The sequence below is a fragment of the Anas acuta genome, chromosome 14 (assembly GCF_963932015.1).
Source record: "Anas acuta chromosome 14, bAnaAcu1.1, whole genome shotgun sequence".
Classification (NCBI taxonomy): Eukaryota; Metazoa; Chordata; class Aves; order Anseriformes; family Anatidae; genus Anas; species Anas acuta.
The window spans coordinates 1630652-1648451 of NC_088992.1; the positions used below are offsets into that span (position 1 = coordinate 1630652).

Consider the following 17800-nt stretch of genomic DNA (forward strand, 5'->3'; position numbering starts at 1 on the left):
ACAGGATAAGGGGAATGGTTTTAAACTAAAAGAGAGGAGATTTAGATTAGAGGTTAGGAGGAAATTCTTCACTCAGAGGGTGCTGAGGCACTGGGTCAGGTTCGCAGTGAGGTTGTGGATGCCCCATCCCTGGAGGTGTTCAAGGCCAGCCTGGATGAGACCCTGGGCAACCTTGCTGAGTTGGTGGCATCCCCCCCATGGCAGGGGGGTGGAACTGGGTGATCTGTACGGTCCCTTCCAACCTGAGCCACTCTGTGATTCTATCTTTTTTCCTTTTATTCTTGATATTTGCTTTTTTGCCAGTGTGGTTGTCAGAAGGACACTTTGTTAAAGGCAACTATATTTTTATTAAAATACTCTGTATAAATTATTACTTAATGTACTGTACTCTGTAAAAAGGGGAGCCAGGAATAAGTAACCATAGCCCTCAGCAGTGAAGTTGAGAAAGTTTTCCAGTTCCCTGGCTTCCAGAGCTGGCTTATCTGGACCATCTTTTTTCTGAATTGTTAGGCTGAGTAGTCTGCAATAGACAGGCTGGCGCTGACATGGGCATTAATTTCTGACGTGGTGTTTAGGGTGTTTTTTAAGAACTGTTGCAGGGATGTGGTTTTATGGTTAGAACTTGCCTGCTGCATTTTCAGGTCAGAACAAATAAAATGGTAAAAACGAGTTCAATCAGGCTTCGTAACATCCAGTCACTGTGATAATTGTTCTTTCTTTCTTCCTCTGAATCTGGCTTGGTAGGGCTAACAATAAAAATCTTGGTTTTTGGGGGAGGAAGAAGGGACAAAAAAAAAAAAAAAGAATTTAGAAGAAAATGTTTGTTTTTTTTTTTTTAAATAAAAGACAAAACTGAACGTGTTCGTTTTGTTCAGGTCTCTAAAGCCAAGTGCTGTTAAAGAGAAGGATTTACTGCCGTCTCCTGCTGCCCCAGTCCTCCAGAAGGATTCCAAGCAGGAACATGGGTCCCGAAAGAGGACAGTCAGCCAGTCGTCATCCTTGAAGTCCAGCAGCAACGTCAGTAAGGACAGTAGTGGTGGCAGTAAAAGCAACTCATCTTCTAAACAGAAGAAGATGGAGGGAAAAGGTTCTAGCAGTACTAAGGAAACCAAGGTAAAGGGCTTATTCTGGGACTGCCTTGAACTTGTCAAACTGCAAAGCAAAACACATGCTCAGTGTGATCTAAACAGTGATTCACAGCTCAAGTTGAAATGTAATTAGTTTTAGATTTGCATTGTTTCATGTCATGGTGCTTAGGTACCTTGGAAGTCCGTAAATTAGAAAATAACTTGGGAGAGATTGTGGAATACTAATGCTTATTCCTACCAAATGCTTATGTTAATTAGTGAAATGAGTTTAGACGTCTTCTGATTACAGATGCTGCTTATTTGTTGTTTAATTTGTTAATGAGAAATATCACTACAAATCTGTTTACACAACAGTAAATAGAATAATGAGGTTACTCTTATGTCATTGGAGCAGATACAAATCTTGTCCTAATTTTAAGAACAGAAGCTGGGTCTGTGTTCACTGCTAGGATGCAAAGTTATGGCTCTCATCTTACTGCATCCTTGGACTCCAGAAAGGAGCTTTTAACTCCAGCTCAGGAAGGTACAGAGCCCACTGTCATTAGATTAGGGTGCAAAGATGATACAGGAAACTTTTTTTTTTTTTAATTTAAGAGATTTAGGTTAGGAAGATACTTACATGGTGGGATTCAAAAATATTACAGGAAGATGATGCACTTAAGTCATGGAAATGTAATGTGTTTTTTCATCAATACATAAATGTGCATTACTGGACAGAAATTACTCTGTGAGAACATCTGACTGTTTAAAATGTATCACTGAATACCTGTGATAAGCAATTCCTAATGTATAGCCAATTTTTGAGTGTAATATGTTTAACTTGGAGGGATTTCAGCTCCATCTTTGGGATTCCAAAGTACGCTGAAGATGTTGGTGCAGTCTGTCTGTGAGCTCCCTGCAGCACAGCCCCAAAGCCTCCTATGGGCTCTGGAAACTGCAGTAGTTGAAGCAGCTGCTAACCTCAGTGGCTGGGTTTGCAGTTTCTGAGAAGTTCAGAAGCAAGGTCTAAAGCGTTCAGGAAGGATAATTGATTGGGCAGGAGTAAAGCAGCAAATTGCCATTAGCAATGGCAGAAAGTAGCTTAGTCATTGGGGTGGAGTTCCTGAAATATCTGAACTGGGAGACGTGCTGTGTTACTTCAGATGCCATTGCAATGAGATTTTAGAAACCTGGCGAGGTTGTGTGCATCGAGACACTTCCAGGATGCCTGTAGATAATGAAGTTGCATCACAGACTGCTGCTCTCTGTCCTTTCCTTATTTGTTAGCATAGAACTGTCCCTAAACCAGCTGTTAACTGGTGTGCTGTTTATCCTTTTATGCCTTGGATATGCTTAGTCATGCCTTTCTTAAAGCAGTATACTGCATTCCACTGCATGTTTTGGTATTGACTCCAGGATCCTTCTGGTTAGCAATGATCTGATAAGGGTAGGTTATGAAATACATCTGTATAGCTGGCCTTTGGTCTTCATAAAGCCAAAGAGCTGAAAACACATGTGAAGCTGGAAAGCTGCTTTACACTTCAGCAGAACAGATTCACTTACAACACACGGAATGTTTTAGTATCCAACCTTCAGCCTGCAGTGTCACTGAGCTGTGTGTAATGTAAAGGAGCAAGAACTGTATTGTGAGGACAGTTGTCATTTCTCCTTGAAGATGTTGCTTATTGTTGTGAAATACTGGTGTTTTCAAAGCAAAGAGATTCAGCAGTTTACTGTTGAGAAAAATGAGAAGTCATTAAAATATTCATAGCATCTATGACGGGGTGGGAAAACAAGACCTAGAAACAGCAGTGTGGGAGGTTCAGGGAGGGATTTCCTGGACCTAGGAAATTTGTGTCTAGGAAACCTTAGCTGCACTCCTTCCTCTGAGGGAGAGCTCCTGGTGTATTAGAGCCAAGAGCCTGATCGCAGCCTCCGTGTCTTCCTCTGTGCCAGCGTGAGGTGAAGGCCTTGTGGAAGCTGTGTTACTGTATGGCAGCGAGAGCAGCTGCAAAAATGACCTTACTGTGAAGTAGCTGTGAAGTCATAGGAGAAACTTACATAACAAACGCTTTATTTGCAGACAAAGAAGACTTAATTGTTCTTTAAGTTTATGATTTGGGAACAATTTTCCTTTCAGGAAAAGATTCTGAACAATTCCTCAAACTGCCCTCCTGTGTCTGCTCCATCTACAGAGAGCTCAAAGTCTAGAAGAGCAAAACTTGTTTTTGATGACAGGTAAGAAAAGCAGAGGGATCCTTTCCCTTTGTGGGGATGCTAGTCTTGGAGCACAGCCAGCCCCCTGTGGGGAAGCGTTGTCTTTTTGCTTCACAGAAGACGTTAAGTACAAGCTCATGCTCCGGAGAGCTGCAGTGATGTGCTTGTCTGCCCTCTCTGTGTGCCACTTACGTGGTAGACAGCACAGTCCTTGAGAAGGAAGTCCTCGAGAAGCCTGCCCTGTGCCTTCCTCTAATGAGGCAGGGCCAAGCAGTAGACTTGCATCGCTCAGGGTTGTTCTGGTTTTAAATGCTGATGGGTCCATTGCACCCTCAAATTCTTGTTTTGTTTCCTTCTCTGCCCCACACTTGATCACCTGTTTGGTTTGCTTGGCTATCAAATGCAATCCTGTGTACTAAACATCTTGCTCAAAATCCTATTTCAAATTACCTGAAACGAGAGAACTAAATTTAACTATTTTTAACGGTTTTATCATACTGTAAATAATCATACAATTTAACTATTGCAAGTATTTTTTAAACAGTTTCAGCATACAGTAACTCCTGTCACTTGAGTTAGGGGGGAAAAAAAAAAGAAATGTCAACATTAAGAAACTTCAGTTGTAAAAGGAAATGCATTGTGGATGGTGCTGAGTCCATAAGTTTCTCTCTTCTGTTGTAGGACTTACTCAGCTGATCATTATTTACAGGAAGCAAAGAAGTTAAAGCATAATGCGGATGCACTGGTAAGTAAATCTGCAATATTTCTCCAGTGTTTGCACACAATGCTGGGTTTTGTTTACTGCTTTTGCCGGGTTGCTCCATGTCTGTACTGGGACTTCCCGGTGTATCCTCTCAATTTTTGTCTTTAAAGTTTTTTCCAATCTCCTCAGTCTGACAGGTTCGAGAAGGCTGTGTACTACCTAGATGCCGTAGTGTCGTTCATTGAGTGTGGGAATGCATTGGAGAAAAATGCTCAGGAATCCAAGTCCCCGTTCCCTATGTATTCAGAAACTGTGGAATTAATCAAGTAAGCAACACAGAGGATACACAAAAGTCAAGTGGGTGGGAAGGAGGTCTGGAAATAAGAACTTCTAGGTTTCGGAAAGGTTTTCCCACCACCGTTTGAAATGCCTTATTCTCCAGTAGAACCAGATCACTTACCACTTTGTTCCAGTTGCTGAGGGTTAAACTGTTTTCATGAATGTTGAGATTCTTTGTTCCAAGGTTCTTGATGTCTCCCAATAATATGTAACATGTGAAAAGCAAAACTTTCCCAATTATTATCTAGTCATATTTTGTTTAGGGTCTGGGGGAAGTAACTGAAATGGTGAAGACAGTTGAAATTAGAAATTGATAAGAACTTTGATGGATAAGTGATAGTACAATACTTTATTTTGTTGTTTACTTGATGGATTGTTTACTTGCTGATGCTTTATTTGTAGGTACACTATGAAACTGAAAAATTACTTGGCACCGGATGCTACAGCTGCAGATAAAAGGCTAGCAGTGCTTTGGTATGTGTATTCTGAACTTAAGACAACACACTGATTACTTCAAGTGCAGTCTCCATGAAGTACTATATTACACCGAGTTCTCAGGTGGTTTTGAACAAAAAAATGTTCATTTGACTGTGCAGAAAGATTAATGCTATATATCTGATTACGGTAAATTTGGGCAGAGGGGCTCTCTACATGTAGTTTTGGGACTATTAATGAAATTACTGAATCTTTTTCCAGCTCTGTCTGACTTTCTTAAAATGATGTCAGTTAGTGCTTTTATTTTAGAATATGATTTCATTGATGCAATGTCTATTGCAGCAATGAGGCAACAAAGTTGTTATGTGGCTAGAAATGGTAGAGAGATCTTTTGAACTTTTATCCTCCTTAATGTTTTGGTAAAATTACTGTTGATGAATTGAGCTCTCTGTTTTCTCTCTTTGCAAATCGCAATGCTCAAAAACAATGGATTGCTGTTGAGTTTGATGTGGATCCAGCTGATAGGGGGCTGTTGGGTGACCTAAGTGCTTCAGAAAACACCGTTGTTGCATTAACAAACTGTTTTCTGGTTTGTTTTATCTTTTTTTTTTTTTTGTAAGATGGGATTATCAATATGCACTGCTTATTCATTTGAAAGAATTTGTAGCTCTGATTTGTGCCTTTTTTGCAAAGATAAACTTGAAACTAAGGTGTTTGACTGGATTTGCAAGGAGTAATGGCAGAAAGGATGCGGGTGCTTCCTATGTATTCACCCAGTGATAAGTCAAACTTTAGAATGACTGAACAATTGTCATTTGCCTTCCGGACCAGTGAAATGGCTGCAGCAAGTTGGGGAGCAGAACCAACCAGTATCAGGTGGAAAAGAAAGGGGAGGTGACAGCAGAATACACTAGACTCAGTATGTCATGACAGGAGCAAAACAAATTAAATTAAACTCTTGTCTAGCAAGTAATTTAGTGTTGTCTCCTGAGCTCAGAACTGGAGATTAGTTATATCAGCAAAATCATGGAAAACTATAATTTCCGCTCAAGGCAGAAAGCTGCTGTGGCTTTCACTTCCTTAAGAAGTTAAAAGTGGGTTTGGATTTTTGCTACTTGGGACTTGACAATTGGCTTTTCAGAGTAAGGAGAGAAAGCTTTTAAAAACACAAAAGTTTTGAACTTCGCTGAGATGTGCTAAACTTGGCTTTAATTGTAAACGTTTTGCTGTTCTGTCTTTGTTTAGTCTTCGGTGCCAGTCTCTGCTATACCTAAGGCTTTTCAAACTGAAAAAGGAAAGTGCATTGAAATATTCGAAGACTCTGACTGAACATCTGAAGGTAATTGCATATGTATTTTTCATTTTTAATCAAATTAAAATTCTGCTTCACTAAAAATTCCTCTATGCAGTTTACAGACTGCTGCGTGCAAACTTCAGTATGCTCTATTTAGAACTGAAAGTATATTTGAGCTGAGTAGCTTAAAGCTGGGAAGATTCAGCATGACTATGACGACATCAACCCACTGGTCCTAATGTGATTGATCTCTATTAATAATTTGATGTAGCTTTTGTCTTTAATAAGTTTAGTAGGCTTCAAAGAGAATTTTAAAAGATTTTTCTTTCTGCAGATATAACAAAGCTGAAACCTCACTTTGTCTTCACTGATTTTTGTCTTAGTCATCAGTACAAGGGATATTTTTACCACATTTGAAAGTACTTCGCTTGATATTATTCAAGATTTTGATTATTGTTTAAAAGAAAAGCCGTAAGAACTAACTTGTTCAAAAATGACCGATTAAGCAAATAAAATGTGATTAAAGTATAAACATAAATCAGGACAATTTTTTTTTTTTCCCCAACAGAATTCCTATAACAATTCTCAAGCACCATCACCCGGTATGGGAAGGTAAGTAATAAAAGTTGGTACCAGTATTTCCCAATGCATCTATTGTTCATATAATTATCATAGATCATTCTAACAATATGTCATAGATAATTCTAATTGTAGTAGATTATTTTATTTTGATAAAGAGTTTGGAAAACTGTTACTTGCGATACTGCTGTACTGAAACTTAGGCAGTACCTTGTTTGGGAAGGAAAAGAAAAAAAAGTAGTGGGTCATTAACACACAAAGCGTTTGTCTTTGTGAATTTGTTGTTTTATACAATGCTTTTTTCCCTCAAAGCAGTAGCTTTATTGGTGCTGCAAGCCCAGATGACTACAAGTACAGGGTTGTCTCTTCCATAGTATAGCCGTTTAATTTATTCTTTAAAACTTAACAACCAACCTTTTGTAGATTACTCTATCAAAATTAAAAATTCCAGAATTTAGGGGAACTGGTCAGATTTGCATCATGTTATTTGAAAATGTAGCAGTATGGCAGCATAATTAACCATGTCGTTTTATTATTATTACTATTTAAGCCTCAATTAATTTAAACAATGAGTTTAAGACTTTTTAATTAAAAGATGGTGAGGATTGTTTTTGGTTGTTAAGCTGAAACACAGGAGTTGGAGGAGCCTTGGCAATTTTTACCAGCCCATGCATTTCATCTGTTGCAGGGCAAACCCTGACTTCTTGATGTGTGAAGTGGGGGTGTTTTAGCATCCCACATTCTGAGGTGTAGGAAGAGAGGTCTTAAGCATTATTCTTGCAGCATGACGAGCCTGAAGTACACATGCATGCATTTTACAATTTAATATTTTTCTTTGGATAAGCAGCAAGCCTGTTGGTATGCCGTCTCCAGTCTCTCCAAAGCTGTCTCCAGGGAATTCAGGAAATTACTCTTCTGGGGCAGCCAACCCTTCAGGGAGCGGGTCTTCGGTGACGATCCCCCAGAGGATCCATCAGATGGCAGCCAGCTACGTCCAAGTTACATCCAACTTCCTCTATGCCACTGAAATATGGGACCAAGCCGAGCAGCTGTCTAAAGAACAGAAAGGTAAGGCTCGTCACAGGCAGGTTATAACCTCAGATGTCAGGTTGTGCTGAAATGCTAACAGGTTTGATTCTGGAGTTCTGGTTAACAGCACATGGGATTCTTTGCTGGGTCCTCTGCAAAAGAAAGGCAGAAAGCGATGCCCTTGATTATGGTGATTTCCCAGGCTGGTTGTCTTGGCTGTCAGGTGGTGCTGGTGGTGTAATGTTTCCTAATGGCTATGTTTTAAATAAACAAATCCTGATTTTCCCATAAGTTGTTCACTGCAGGAAGAGGAACTTGGTGTACTTCCTTCTCTGAAATTCTTATCTTGAGTAAATACACACATTTGAGGGAAAAGACCAAAAAAAGTTTAGCAACCATTTAACCATAGTATAATTATTCTCATCAGCTAGTCTTATGGGAAAGAGTAAAGAAATTGACTAGAAAAGACCTTTTTCGTTTATTTTTATTCTTCGAACGTTCAGCCATCTTTTGTTTCTTCTGTTTTAATCTGAAGGATTTGTGTTGAAAAGATTTATTTTTTTTTTTTTGTGATGCAGTGTTTCCAGTACACCAGCCAACGTGAAAGATTGTGCCTAATTTAACTTGCATTTCTGTTGTTTTAGAGTTCTTTGCTGAACTGGATAAAGTCATGGGCCCTCTGGTTTTTAATTCAAGCATCATGACAGACCTAGTGCGTTATACCCGTCAGGGACTACATTGGTTGCGCCTGGATGCCAAGTGATATTTTGAACTGAAGGAATGGAAAATAGAACACATTTTTCTCGCTGCCTCTGATTTATCTCCACAACACTGTGTCATGTCAATAAGGAAGACTGCCATAACACATTGCTTAGTTGACACTAAGAGCAAGGAATGCTTTGAAATGTCTCCCATCCTCATTTGTGTTTTGTGTTTTAACCCCAAATTATCTGGTTAATGGACTTCTTCAGTATTCCCGTTTTAAGTTATTTAAATATTTTAAAATTTGCAAAATATAAAGGTGTACTTCTGCTAATCTATCATGGATAGATTGGATCATTGGAATTCCAGTCATAATACATGAGTCAGTTTAAATCCTATTTATTTTAATTTTTTAATTTTAATTTTGAAAAGCCCGATTTTGGGGCCGTTTTTAGCTGTTTCTTCCCTAAATTTACCCTTTCGAGTACTTAGCAGAAATTAAACATAGACACTTTATTTAAGGACTTTGTGAGCTTTGTTACTCTGTAATGTCTTGTGGTGGTAGAGCCTGTAAAAGGAAGTAGGGTTGATAGGTTCTAACGTGTAGGAACACCATACTTTTCATGCCTAATGCCTATGAGTCAACTAATAAATGACAGCTAGAGATTTATTATTGCAGAATTTGTACTAAATAGAAAAGTTCCAGATATTCTTCTACATATTAAGATACTTCGTTTAAATGAATTTTAAAGAAATTTATATGGAAAATATTTAGCTGGATCTGACTTGGGTTGCTTTCAAGGCAGTTTCAAAACGTTGATTAACACTATAACAAATCACAAAACATTACAGTAATTTGTATTGGATGTAATATCAAAGTAATGGTGTAGGAATGAACTTCAGTCTGATAGGTGCGATGCATACAGGAAAGGTTTCTGAAATGGACAATCTTGTGCTTTTTTGTATCTCCTCATTTAAAACAAGTTTTGTTTCTGTGCTTGTCATTTTTCGATACATTCAAAATCAGCGAACTTTGTGGTTAAAAAAAACAAACCGACAGTAGTTAAATTCCTACCAGAACCGTCATTTGCATCTTTTCTATTGACTGAGAAACCAGGAATCTGAAGTAGAAATGGAGGTCCATTTTTTTCCTTTTAGGGTCTGATGGTTAATGGACACTACAGCATGACAGTGCAACAGCCATTGTGGGGTGGGGAGCACGCCTGCTATTCCAGGGAAGCTGTCTGACTGCTTTGATGCAGAATGGATTTGAAACTTGTATTTACCCCATGTTAACGAAGGTCCCATTAATGCTTGATGTGTTTGACGGAGCAGAATATTCGCTTGAGAGGAGCGATGTGGTGCAACACAAATGGTTCGTGGAGTTGCAGCTGACTGCTCTCAAAACGTGCAAACCAAAGTACCTTTCCACGCAAGGTGCTTGTCTGAGTCAAAGGTTTAAAATGCTACTGCTTTCAGTATTGCTTAGTGCCCCTAACATGTCTGGTGTGCCTTATGCCTTACTTTTAGATGAAGATTTTATGAACTGTTTACAAGATGTTTTACAGCAGGACCAGGTATACTGTATGCAGTGGTCTTCTGCAGTACTTTGGTAAAATTCCATTTCCTTTGTAAAAGTAGTGTCTGTCACACAAACGGACTTCTCAGCGCAGTGGTCTCCTGTTAAAGAGTCAAACTCTGAATCCTTTGGAGTGAGATGGTGGAATGCTGCTTTGTTTTATCTCCCGTTTAACCCTTTATTCTGTACCAGATATGAACGTGCATGTTCAGGAAAATTATTGCACTAAATTTTTGTGTAGCTGTAGTTAAGTGCCAAACTCATGGCAACCTCGGCGGAAGGAATAGAATTCTACGCTACTTAGTACTGCAGTATGTCCTATGGGCTTTAAGAGTTTAGGAGTTTTGCAAATTAGTAACCTACTAAAAGGTAGCTGCATATTCGTAGAGCTTCCTTTGCGTTCCAGCGTGTTTTGTACTTCCAGAAGAGCTTTGCTACATACAAACCGATACGTGGGTGACGGACCTGCGACGTGGTCACTTAGAGCCGAATTTCCTGTTCAGGTCTGTTGGAGCATCCTTTGTATTGAATCACTGTGCAAGATCACATTTCTTTTAGTGTTTGCTGTTAGAGACAGAACTCTGTACCCTCAGACTCTGCATCCTGGTTAATGGGACACTGTCAACTATTTTTTCCTTTAATACTCTAAAGTGCCTAGCACACTTTTGACGCTATATAAAAATACCTTCTTAGAAGTTGCATTCATAGTTTATTTTTTTGTGTAGTGCTGCACTAGCCAGCATGGCTGTTTTTTGGCTTGCTCTTTTGTGCACAGTTACCATGACTGTCAGCAGGAATGGTTTCATCTCTGGGATTTTTTTTTTTCTTTTACTAGAGTCCCACAAATACCTTTTGGTGTCACGTGCAATTGGTCTATAAAAATGTATCGCTTATCCCTAGATCGGTGAATCTTAAAGGATTGTCTTCAGATGACCAGAAGACTTTCCACATTGTGTCAAAATGTGGACCTAAACTGGTTGAAAGTGTCCCACCTCAACAGTGTACTTCACAGTGAAAAACCCCCCAAGAGTGCTGTCCCGGATTTCTGTCTGTCTGGGAGATGTGCAGTGGTCTTGTTCATTGAAAAGAAATGCCTTACTCATCTGTGGCTATTTCAAGCAGAGAAACTTAGATTTCACACTTCCAAAAGCATATCTATTTTGGGATTTACCGTTATTTCAAAGAGAGAGGTTAAGTATTTATCAGACTTCATAGCCAAAAAAATGCAAATACGTAATAAGCTTCCATCCCTCTGTCCAAATGCAGGCTAACAATCTAAATCTTTTTTTTTTTTTTTAACCTCTACACAACAGCGGTGGAAATGCATGTCCCTTCAGCACTAAGGCAAGTCGCACTATTGACTAATGAGGGAATCCCTAACTCCTGGCTTCCTAAACGATTCCCTAGACGATTGTATATTAAATACATATCAGCGCTGTAATTTTAATTCCCTTACTGAACGCGGTCCCAGTTGGTGAATCTTAAAAATGGCTTAATCAGACTAGGCTTGCTCAGATATCAATATTATTTGAATTTGCTGTGAAACTTGCAGGTTCCTAGGTGATAAGTGCAACCATTTATATTTATAAACAAATCTTTAGGACACCAGAGTAAAACAGCCCGATACTTTTATTTTGATTTGAAACTATTAGCCATAAAGCAGAGCGTATGGATGGCTCTTCTTGGCTTTTGATGGCAGTATGCAATTTGTATTGTATGTGTCTTTTAATATATATGTATATATATATGAACTCAGTCTGTCCAAAGTATATGTTATACTTGTTTTTAGATTATGGTGCAACTGACTATATTGATATATTATTTATTGAGTGATGATCACCGTCTTAACTGGTGATAAATCTTGCATATTATACAGGAGTGCAATGTATATTCCTTTAGATTGCTGAGGCTTGATTGCTGTGATAACAAAAAAAAAAAAAAGCCCTGAAATGTATTTATGAAAGGCCCCAACATACAGAGAGTCAGTACTTTATGGGAATACTGTTGTGCTTGCCTGGGGCAAGTAAAATAAAGCCGTAGGCAGATAATTATGTAATTTTCCAAAATGGGAAACTATTGGAAAGAGAGACTACCTTTGCTGTATTTAATGTTTCACTTACCTAACAGATAGTTACTGTCACTGCAGTGTTTATAGTAAGGGCCTGAGCAAGTCGAGTTTGAATTACCCATTGGGGAGTAAGCAACTTCCAAATTATTACACGTCTGACGAGTATTTCGGTCAGGGTTTAAATTACTCCATCTAAGGAATCAGTATTACGGAAAACTGTGTGTTTCCAAGCAACAGAGTTAAGATACCTGTTAAGTATAAAGAGTAGCCAAAGCTTTTGGTAGCCAACTCAGACAGATACAGACCTATTCCAGGAGGCAAACGTCCTAAGGATGAAAGTTGTGTAAACCCAATCAATCAGGGAATCGTGATCTCTGTCTAACCCCAGTACTTCTCAAGGAATTGGTCTCCGATGCCGTTTGAAACCAGCAGCGTTGGGGGCAGAGAGGGAAGGGTTGGCTGTACGGTGAGCGAATTCCTGTTTCAACAGGAGCTCTGGGCTTCGGCGGAGCAGCCGTAGCTCTTTGCTCTCTGCCAGTCTCAGCTGAGTTTCAGTGGAATACACTATAGTGAGCAATTGGAAATGCTGCCTTCCAGCATAGAATTTATATAGGCTATCTGTATGTAAACGCTTACCTGTTTTAATTTCATCTGGAAACTTAATGGGAACGTATCCGTTCCTGTCGGAACTCTCCACGTTTGCTAACGGAGCTGATACAGGCAAATTGGATTGCAGTGTTCCCTGTCTTCAGTTTTTGTATGCAACCCTAGGAATTGATGCAGTCGGGTGCACAGTTACTTCTGCAGCGGTTGGCGTCGGCTGCGCTGGCATTATACATCTGAACACTCAACTCTAAGGACCAGGCATGACTTTTGCAAGCACAGTTCCTGACATTTGTATCTGGTCCCCCTTTTAAATTGTTTTAAGAAATTTTGTATATGGAGGATAAAGTGCTTATATATTTATTAAAAATCCTTTATCTTATTTGAAATTATTATTTGGTGAAGAAGGGTTTTCTTTTGGGGGAGGGTTTGCGGGAGGGGGAAGGTAACTTTTAAGCTGTCACTTATAAATGAAGCCCTTATTAATCATACAGAAAGGTACTGTTAGTAACTAATGGGATGTCTCTGTTTTATGCTTTGTACATGACAAGTCCATGTGTTACATTTTGTTTCTATCAAAATATTTAGGCATCTGTCTTTCAACCAAAACCTAAAAAAAAAAAACAAACTGTGATTTTATTTGTTGCAATACATTTGAAATTTCAAAGGGTACTTTGGGGCTCAAAATTAGGATTTCTAAGTCAGTATGTGCATTTCACGTAATAAAGCTGTTAATGGTGAGCAAAGTATTATATACTAACTAGATTTTTTCCACATCTGTATAGTATATTCTATGTATTTTGTGGTATTGAGATTATAGAAAGTTTAGTGTCTGAAACATGCGTTTAATGTGTATTTTTAAACAAATTTATGGCAATTAAAATATTTGGAGAAAAGGGTATCACATTTCAATTTGTAAAGATCTTTTTAACTACTGTGTCATTAAAATGCTTTGTACAATGCAAAACTGTAACTGGAGAAACTAAGTTTAATAAATATCAAATAGATTTTCTGTATTAAACTTCATAAACACTGTGTTCGTGTCTGTTGGACAGGCTGTCTCCTCCCCAGTATTGCATTTTAAAGCAGTTTTCATCTTTGTTTTTCATCTTTTATGCTGTCTATATAACAAAGGAAACTAACATTCAGTATTTGTGTCCCAGACCTGTTGATATTCGTCTAATCAAAAGTGGCTTCGTTTCTCTCAGCCCTCTGAGTTAAGATGGATCTGATTTTAATAATTTTATTTTGAAATAAGAAGATCCTTCAGTGGAAGAGGTCAGTTTAGGACTTACTTGGGCAATTTTGATTAGAAGTAATTAAAAGTAAATACATTTTCTAGTTATCAGCAGATATATTTGGCGTATTGAATCTGCTAGCAGTATTATTATCAGTTTGTTTGTTCCCTCTTTCCGACAGGCCTTTATTTGAAGTACTGATAAGAGTTCAGCTGTTGAGACTGAAATGAGATGGAAGCGTGATCTACTTTAAGCACTTGCCAGGTTGAAGGATAAATGTCTAAAGTCCAGTTTGAAATAAGCATTCCTACTTGAAATGCCTGATGTGCACTCACCATACACTTTGCTCACAGGATACAAGGAAAAACCCAGGTTGTTTACTGAATATAAACTTTTAATCCACACCTTAAAAAAATATATATTAACAGTTATAAAAAAACAAAACAAACGTGAGATGCAGGGCCCTTTTATTGAGCTTGGCCAGAGTCATCCTCAGGCGTATGCTGCAGAGGTACAGCCTCGGTTACTGAATGCTGTCCAGCTCTTTGAAGTCCTTTTACCAGTTCTTATGGCAGAAATGTCGAATATGCTTGTTGCTGATTCACTGTCCTAGCTTTTGAACGGTCAATAAATATTTCACAAGTAGAGCGGAGCATTGCTAGCAGTAACAGTGATGGGTGTTCTTCATTATGACAGGTCACTCGGAGGCGGATCTCAGGAAGCAGCGGTTTTTCCTGGAAAACAAACCACCGTCAGGCACTGACAGCTGTGTAGGGCTCCAGCAGGTCTGTCTGTCCTTAGCAGGGCTCAGCTATTACACCAGTGCTTGTATTCAGCTTAACGTGACTCAGTTTGTCTCCATTCATCTTATGTTCTTTGCTTTGCATGGTAACTCCAAAGTACGTATTACCCAGGGCTATATGGTCAGGCTCTAGTGCAAAAAATATACACCACAAAAATGCCTTCCTGTCTATTCATCTTCCTGTAGCTGCTGTTATAATTCATCCACGTTAATTGTTAAAACCAAATAGTGCATTTCAGGTGCATGCAGAGTAGGAACCCGACTGTCATTTCCCGTAGTATCTGTGTGTAGATGGATCTATTCTACCCATTTGCCATTTGCTTTCTGGTGTAAGTACAGAAAGTGCCACACAAAATCAGCTTTCAAGCACTAGGCAGTAATTTTAACTAATCATTTTTTATATGTAGTTGGATAACTTATGTTTGCTTTAGTATTTTAGCTTTTAAACGGTGAGTTCAAGTAATCACTTTAAAGTGCTTACCATTTTAAGGATGGATTATTACTTAAGGCTTCTAAGTGGCTACCTAAAGCTGTCTGGGACCCTATGGTTGGTTGCCTTTTTTTTTTTTTTTTTTTGAAAAGATGGTTATTCTGGGTTGCAATGAAACTACCAAGGCCTGTCATCAAGGGCATTTGGACTCTGTTCTGTTTGTACTGCTTACAAAAAAGGTCTAAATCTATTGCTCCATCCATCCCCCTCCTATCTTTTTTTTTTTATGCCCAGAATTAATCCCATGTCTTATTTGAATGAGAACAACCGGGAGCTTCCTCTCCATAACATAATACCAAGTATTCCTGAGCCTTTCTATTAATTAGGGTTAGTTACCTGCATAGCATTGTGATGCACTCGCTGTTATCCCTGCATGAGGCTCCGATGGGTCTCAGTGAGACTCCTCTCCAGAACGGTGTCATCCGCCTTTGTCTTTTTAGGTGGGGCTGTGGCTGGTGCAGGGAAGCACAGTGCATCTGAAACAGATTGTGGCACAGCTGTCAGGAGCACGCAGCAGCTGTAGGCAGGTGGTCATTTGGATGCTGTGGTCAATCATATACATTTTAAGTGAAAGACTGTAAATCTTTCTTGTTTTCGGATCATAGAGCGCTCTGTTAAAGTACAATTGCTTATATCCTAACCCTAAAGAAATAATTATAAAAATCAACATCTTTAATTGTCTTGAGAGGGAAGGCAGAATTATTTGCTAAATTACATCTCAGAGCAACCCAGTATTCCCCCTAAGCAGTTAGTTACTTCTTCAGGATGTTGAATCTGCTAAAAGAGCTCTGCTCTTACTTCTGGCTCTGGCAGTGAGTGTTATTCGTGTAGCTCCTAACACTTCGTTCACTGCCTGGCTGTTTGCGCTAGCATTTTAAATAGTTCTCTCTGCTTACCTGGCTGAGCAGCAGCGAGCAGAATAAGAAGATTGCCATGACTTTCAAACAGTGCATCTTCACAGTACGGGCTGCTGCTTCGGCTGGAGGAGCAGCTGTGGGCGGAGGAGGTTGGAAGAGCCCTGAGTAGAACTTGCCAAGCTTCAGCCAGATTTTTATAGACTTCATTCTCTTATCATTGCATCAGCTGTCAGTCATTACAGGAACAAAGTTCATTTCAGAGCAAGAGGGAATTACAAAGTTAGCATCTACCGAAGCGATCTGGTTCAAGGCCTGTCTATCTAGCTAATGATTTACTCTCCTTCCACTTGTACTTTGTCTGGTCAGCTTACCAGATTTGCCAACTGTTCCTTTTTTTAAAACCTAACACGTTACCAGAACTCCATCCTGCACTTGCAAGCAAAAGGGTGGGTGGCCCAAAGTAGCGTGGTAAAGATCAAAAGCCTTATTATAACAACCTTATTTAACTCCTCTGACATTCACAGTATGCGCAGCTCTGGGTTTGCCAGCTGGCAGGTAAGTATTGTCCTACCGAGTTTATTTGGAGCAGCAAATCGTACTTTTGGTTCTGCTTCTCGTTCTTGGTACATGAAAGAATCATAAGCAAGTTACTTCTAAGCTGTCTTTCCATGAACGTCGTGCTTAAAAAGTGGATGCAGTACTTTCCATGTGGGTTTTGCAGTGTAAAAATGGTGTAATTCCTGATAAATCTTAGACCTCTGCTTTCAAGGATCCCAGTCTGTAGTTAAAGGCAGTTAGGCAGCTAACCCTAAAAGCAGGAGGTGGCTGTCAGGACTTTCTGGAGTTGAGTTGCTCCACGTAGCAAGACCGTGGTTTCTTTAGATGAGCCGTCTCTGCTGTGGTCTGCCTCTATCTTACAGCATAACTCGGGAGTGGTCTTCCAGAAGCTGCCAACAGCAGCTCCCACCGATGGGGACAGATTAGCGTTAATTAGAGGCACTCTTACACTTTTCTGTGGTGAAATGAGAAGAGATTGCAGCAGCCTGGAGGAAATGTTTCAAAGGAACTACACGCTACCTTTCATCTTGCCCAAAGTCTCCGTTCAGACACACGCTTCTCCCACTTGGTCTCCCGCTGGGAAGTGGGAGAGGTGTTTCTAAGATCACTACTCTGTCGCTGCACCTTGCCAGTACTCCTCCTCCTCCTCGTCTCTGATATTTTATGCATCTGGCTCCCAAATCTGTCCGCATGTTCTGTATCTGTCAAGGAAATGGTTTATGAGCTTGCAGAACAACGCTACCAGCTCAGCCATGGCAAGCACCGCGTGGAGGCTGGGAGGCACCCTGCTTTGAAAGTTACTTCAAGTGGGAAGATAGCGTATAAAATAATGAGTTGTTTTAGCTAAATTATAAATCTAAATATGAAAGCAACAGACTACATTTTCTGTGATTGCTTAACGTGCACGTATAAGTGCCAGCGTGGAAGGCAAGTGACTGAGATTAAGATAATGCCTGCCATGTTGTCAGGTTCCTGCCTACGGATGATTACCCCTTAGCGCAAATTTCACTGGGATTAAATAAAATCTCTTTGCAGCATATCACCTGCAAGCTATTATTGGAAGATTTATTCCTTTCCTGGTGCTCCTTACTGTTTCCCTGTTTGTCTTGCTTCCTTGTGGGAAGGAACCAAGCCCCTTCTTCATTTCACCTTCCTTGGGTTCACACAGGGAAGGAAATGAGACAGTAAATTATTGCAGATCAAATAACAGAACTTGAATATTTCTTTTACATCTGGCTGT

At 39.5% G+C, this 17800-nt stretch overlaps 2 protein-coding genes across 3 annotated transcripts in view; one reads left to right on the forward strand and one right to left on the reverse strand.

Annotated features, from left to right (window-relative positions):
• Positions 1 to 13650, forward strand: part of AFF4 (ALF transcription elongation factor 4) — a 46200-nt gene extending 32550 nt beyond the window's left edge. Inside the window, exons 14-22 of one of the 2 annotated variants that reach the window (XM_068698001.1) lie at positions 876 to 1113; positions 3208 to 3305; positions 3966 to 4029; positions 4177 to 4313; positions 4729 to 4800; positions 6007 to 6100; positions 6624 to 6667; positions 7479 to 7702; positions 8308 to 13650. In XM_068698001.1, the coding sequence (XP_068554102.1) occupies positions 876 to 1113; positions 3208 to 3305; positions 3966 to 4029; positions 4177 to 4313; positions 4729 to 4800; positions 6007 to 6100; positions 6624 to 6667; positions 7479 to 7702; positions 8308 to 8426 (1090 nt within the window). In that variant the 3' untranslated portion in view covers positions 8427 to 13650. The remainder of the gene's footprint in view (positions 1 to 875; positions 1114 to 3207; positions 3306 to 3965; positions 4030 to 4176; positions 4314 to 4728; positions 4801 to 6006; positions 6101 to 6623; positions 6668 to 7478; positions 7703 to 8307) is intronic. The other variant, XM_068698002.1, reaches the window with a different exon arrangement.
• Positions 13651 to 14303: 653 nt separating this feature from the next.
• LEAP2 (liver enriched antimicrobial peptide 2) lies at positions 14304 to 16224 on the reverse strand. The gene is made up of 3 exons (XM_068698012.1): positions 16042 to 16224; positions 15482 to 15621; positions 14304 to 14587 (listed from the first exon to the last, which is right to left on the reverse strand). Exons 1-3 carry the CDS (start codon positions 16207 to 16209, stop codon positions 14551 to 14553), a joined length of 345 nt encoding a protein of 114 aa, XP_068554113.1. The 5' UTR covers positions 16210 to 16224; the 3' UTR covers positions 14304 to 14550.
• Between the last annotated feature and the right edge of the window lie 1576 nt (positions 16225 to 17800).

Coding starts and splice junctions, on each gene's coding strand:
- LEAP2 (XM_068698012.1), bottom strand. CDS start 16,209: ATGAAGTCTATAAAAATCTGGCTGAAGCTTGGCAAGTTCTACTCAGGG. Junction 15,622..16,041: donor GCTCGCTGCTGCTCAGCCAG/GTAAGCAGAGAG, acceptor AATCTGTTTCAG/ATGCACTGTGCTTCCCTGCA. Junction 14,588..15,481: donor TGCATCACAATGCTATGCAG/GTAACTAACCCT, acceptor TTTGTTTTCCAG/GAAAAACCGCTGCTTCCTGA.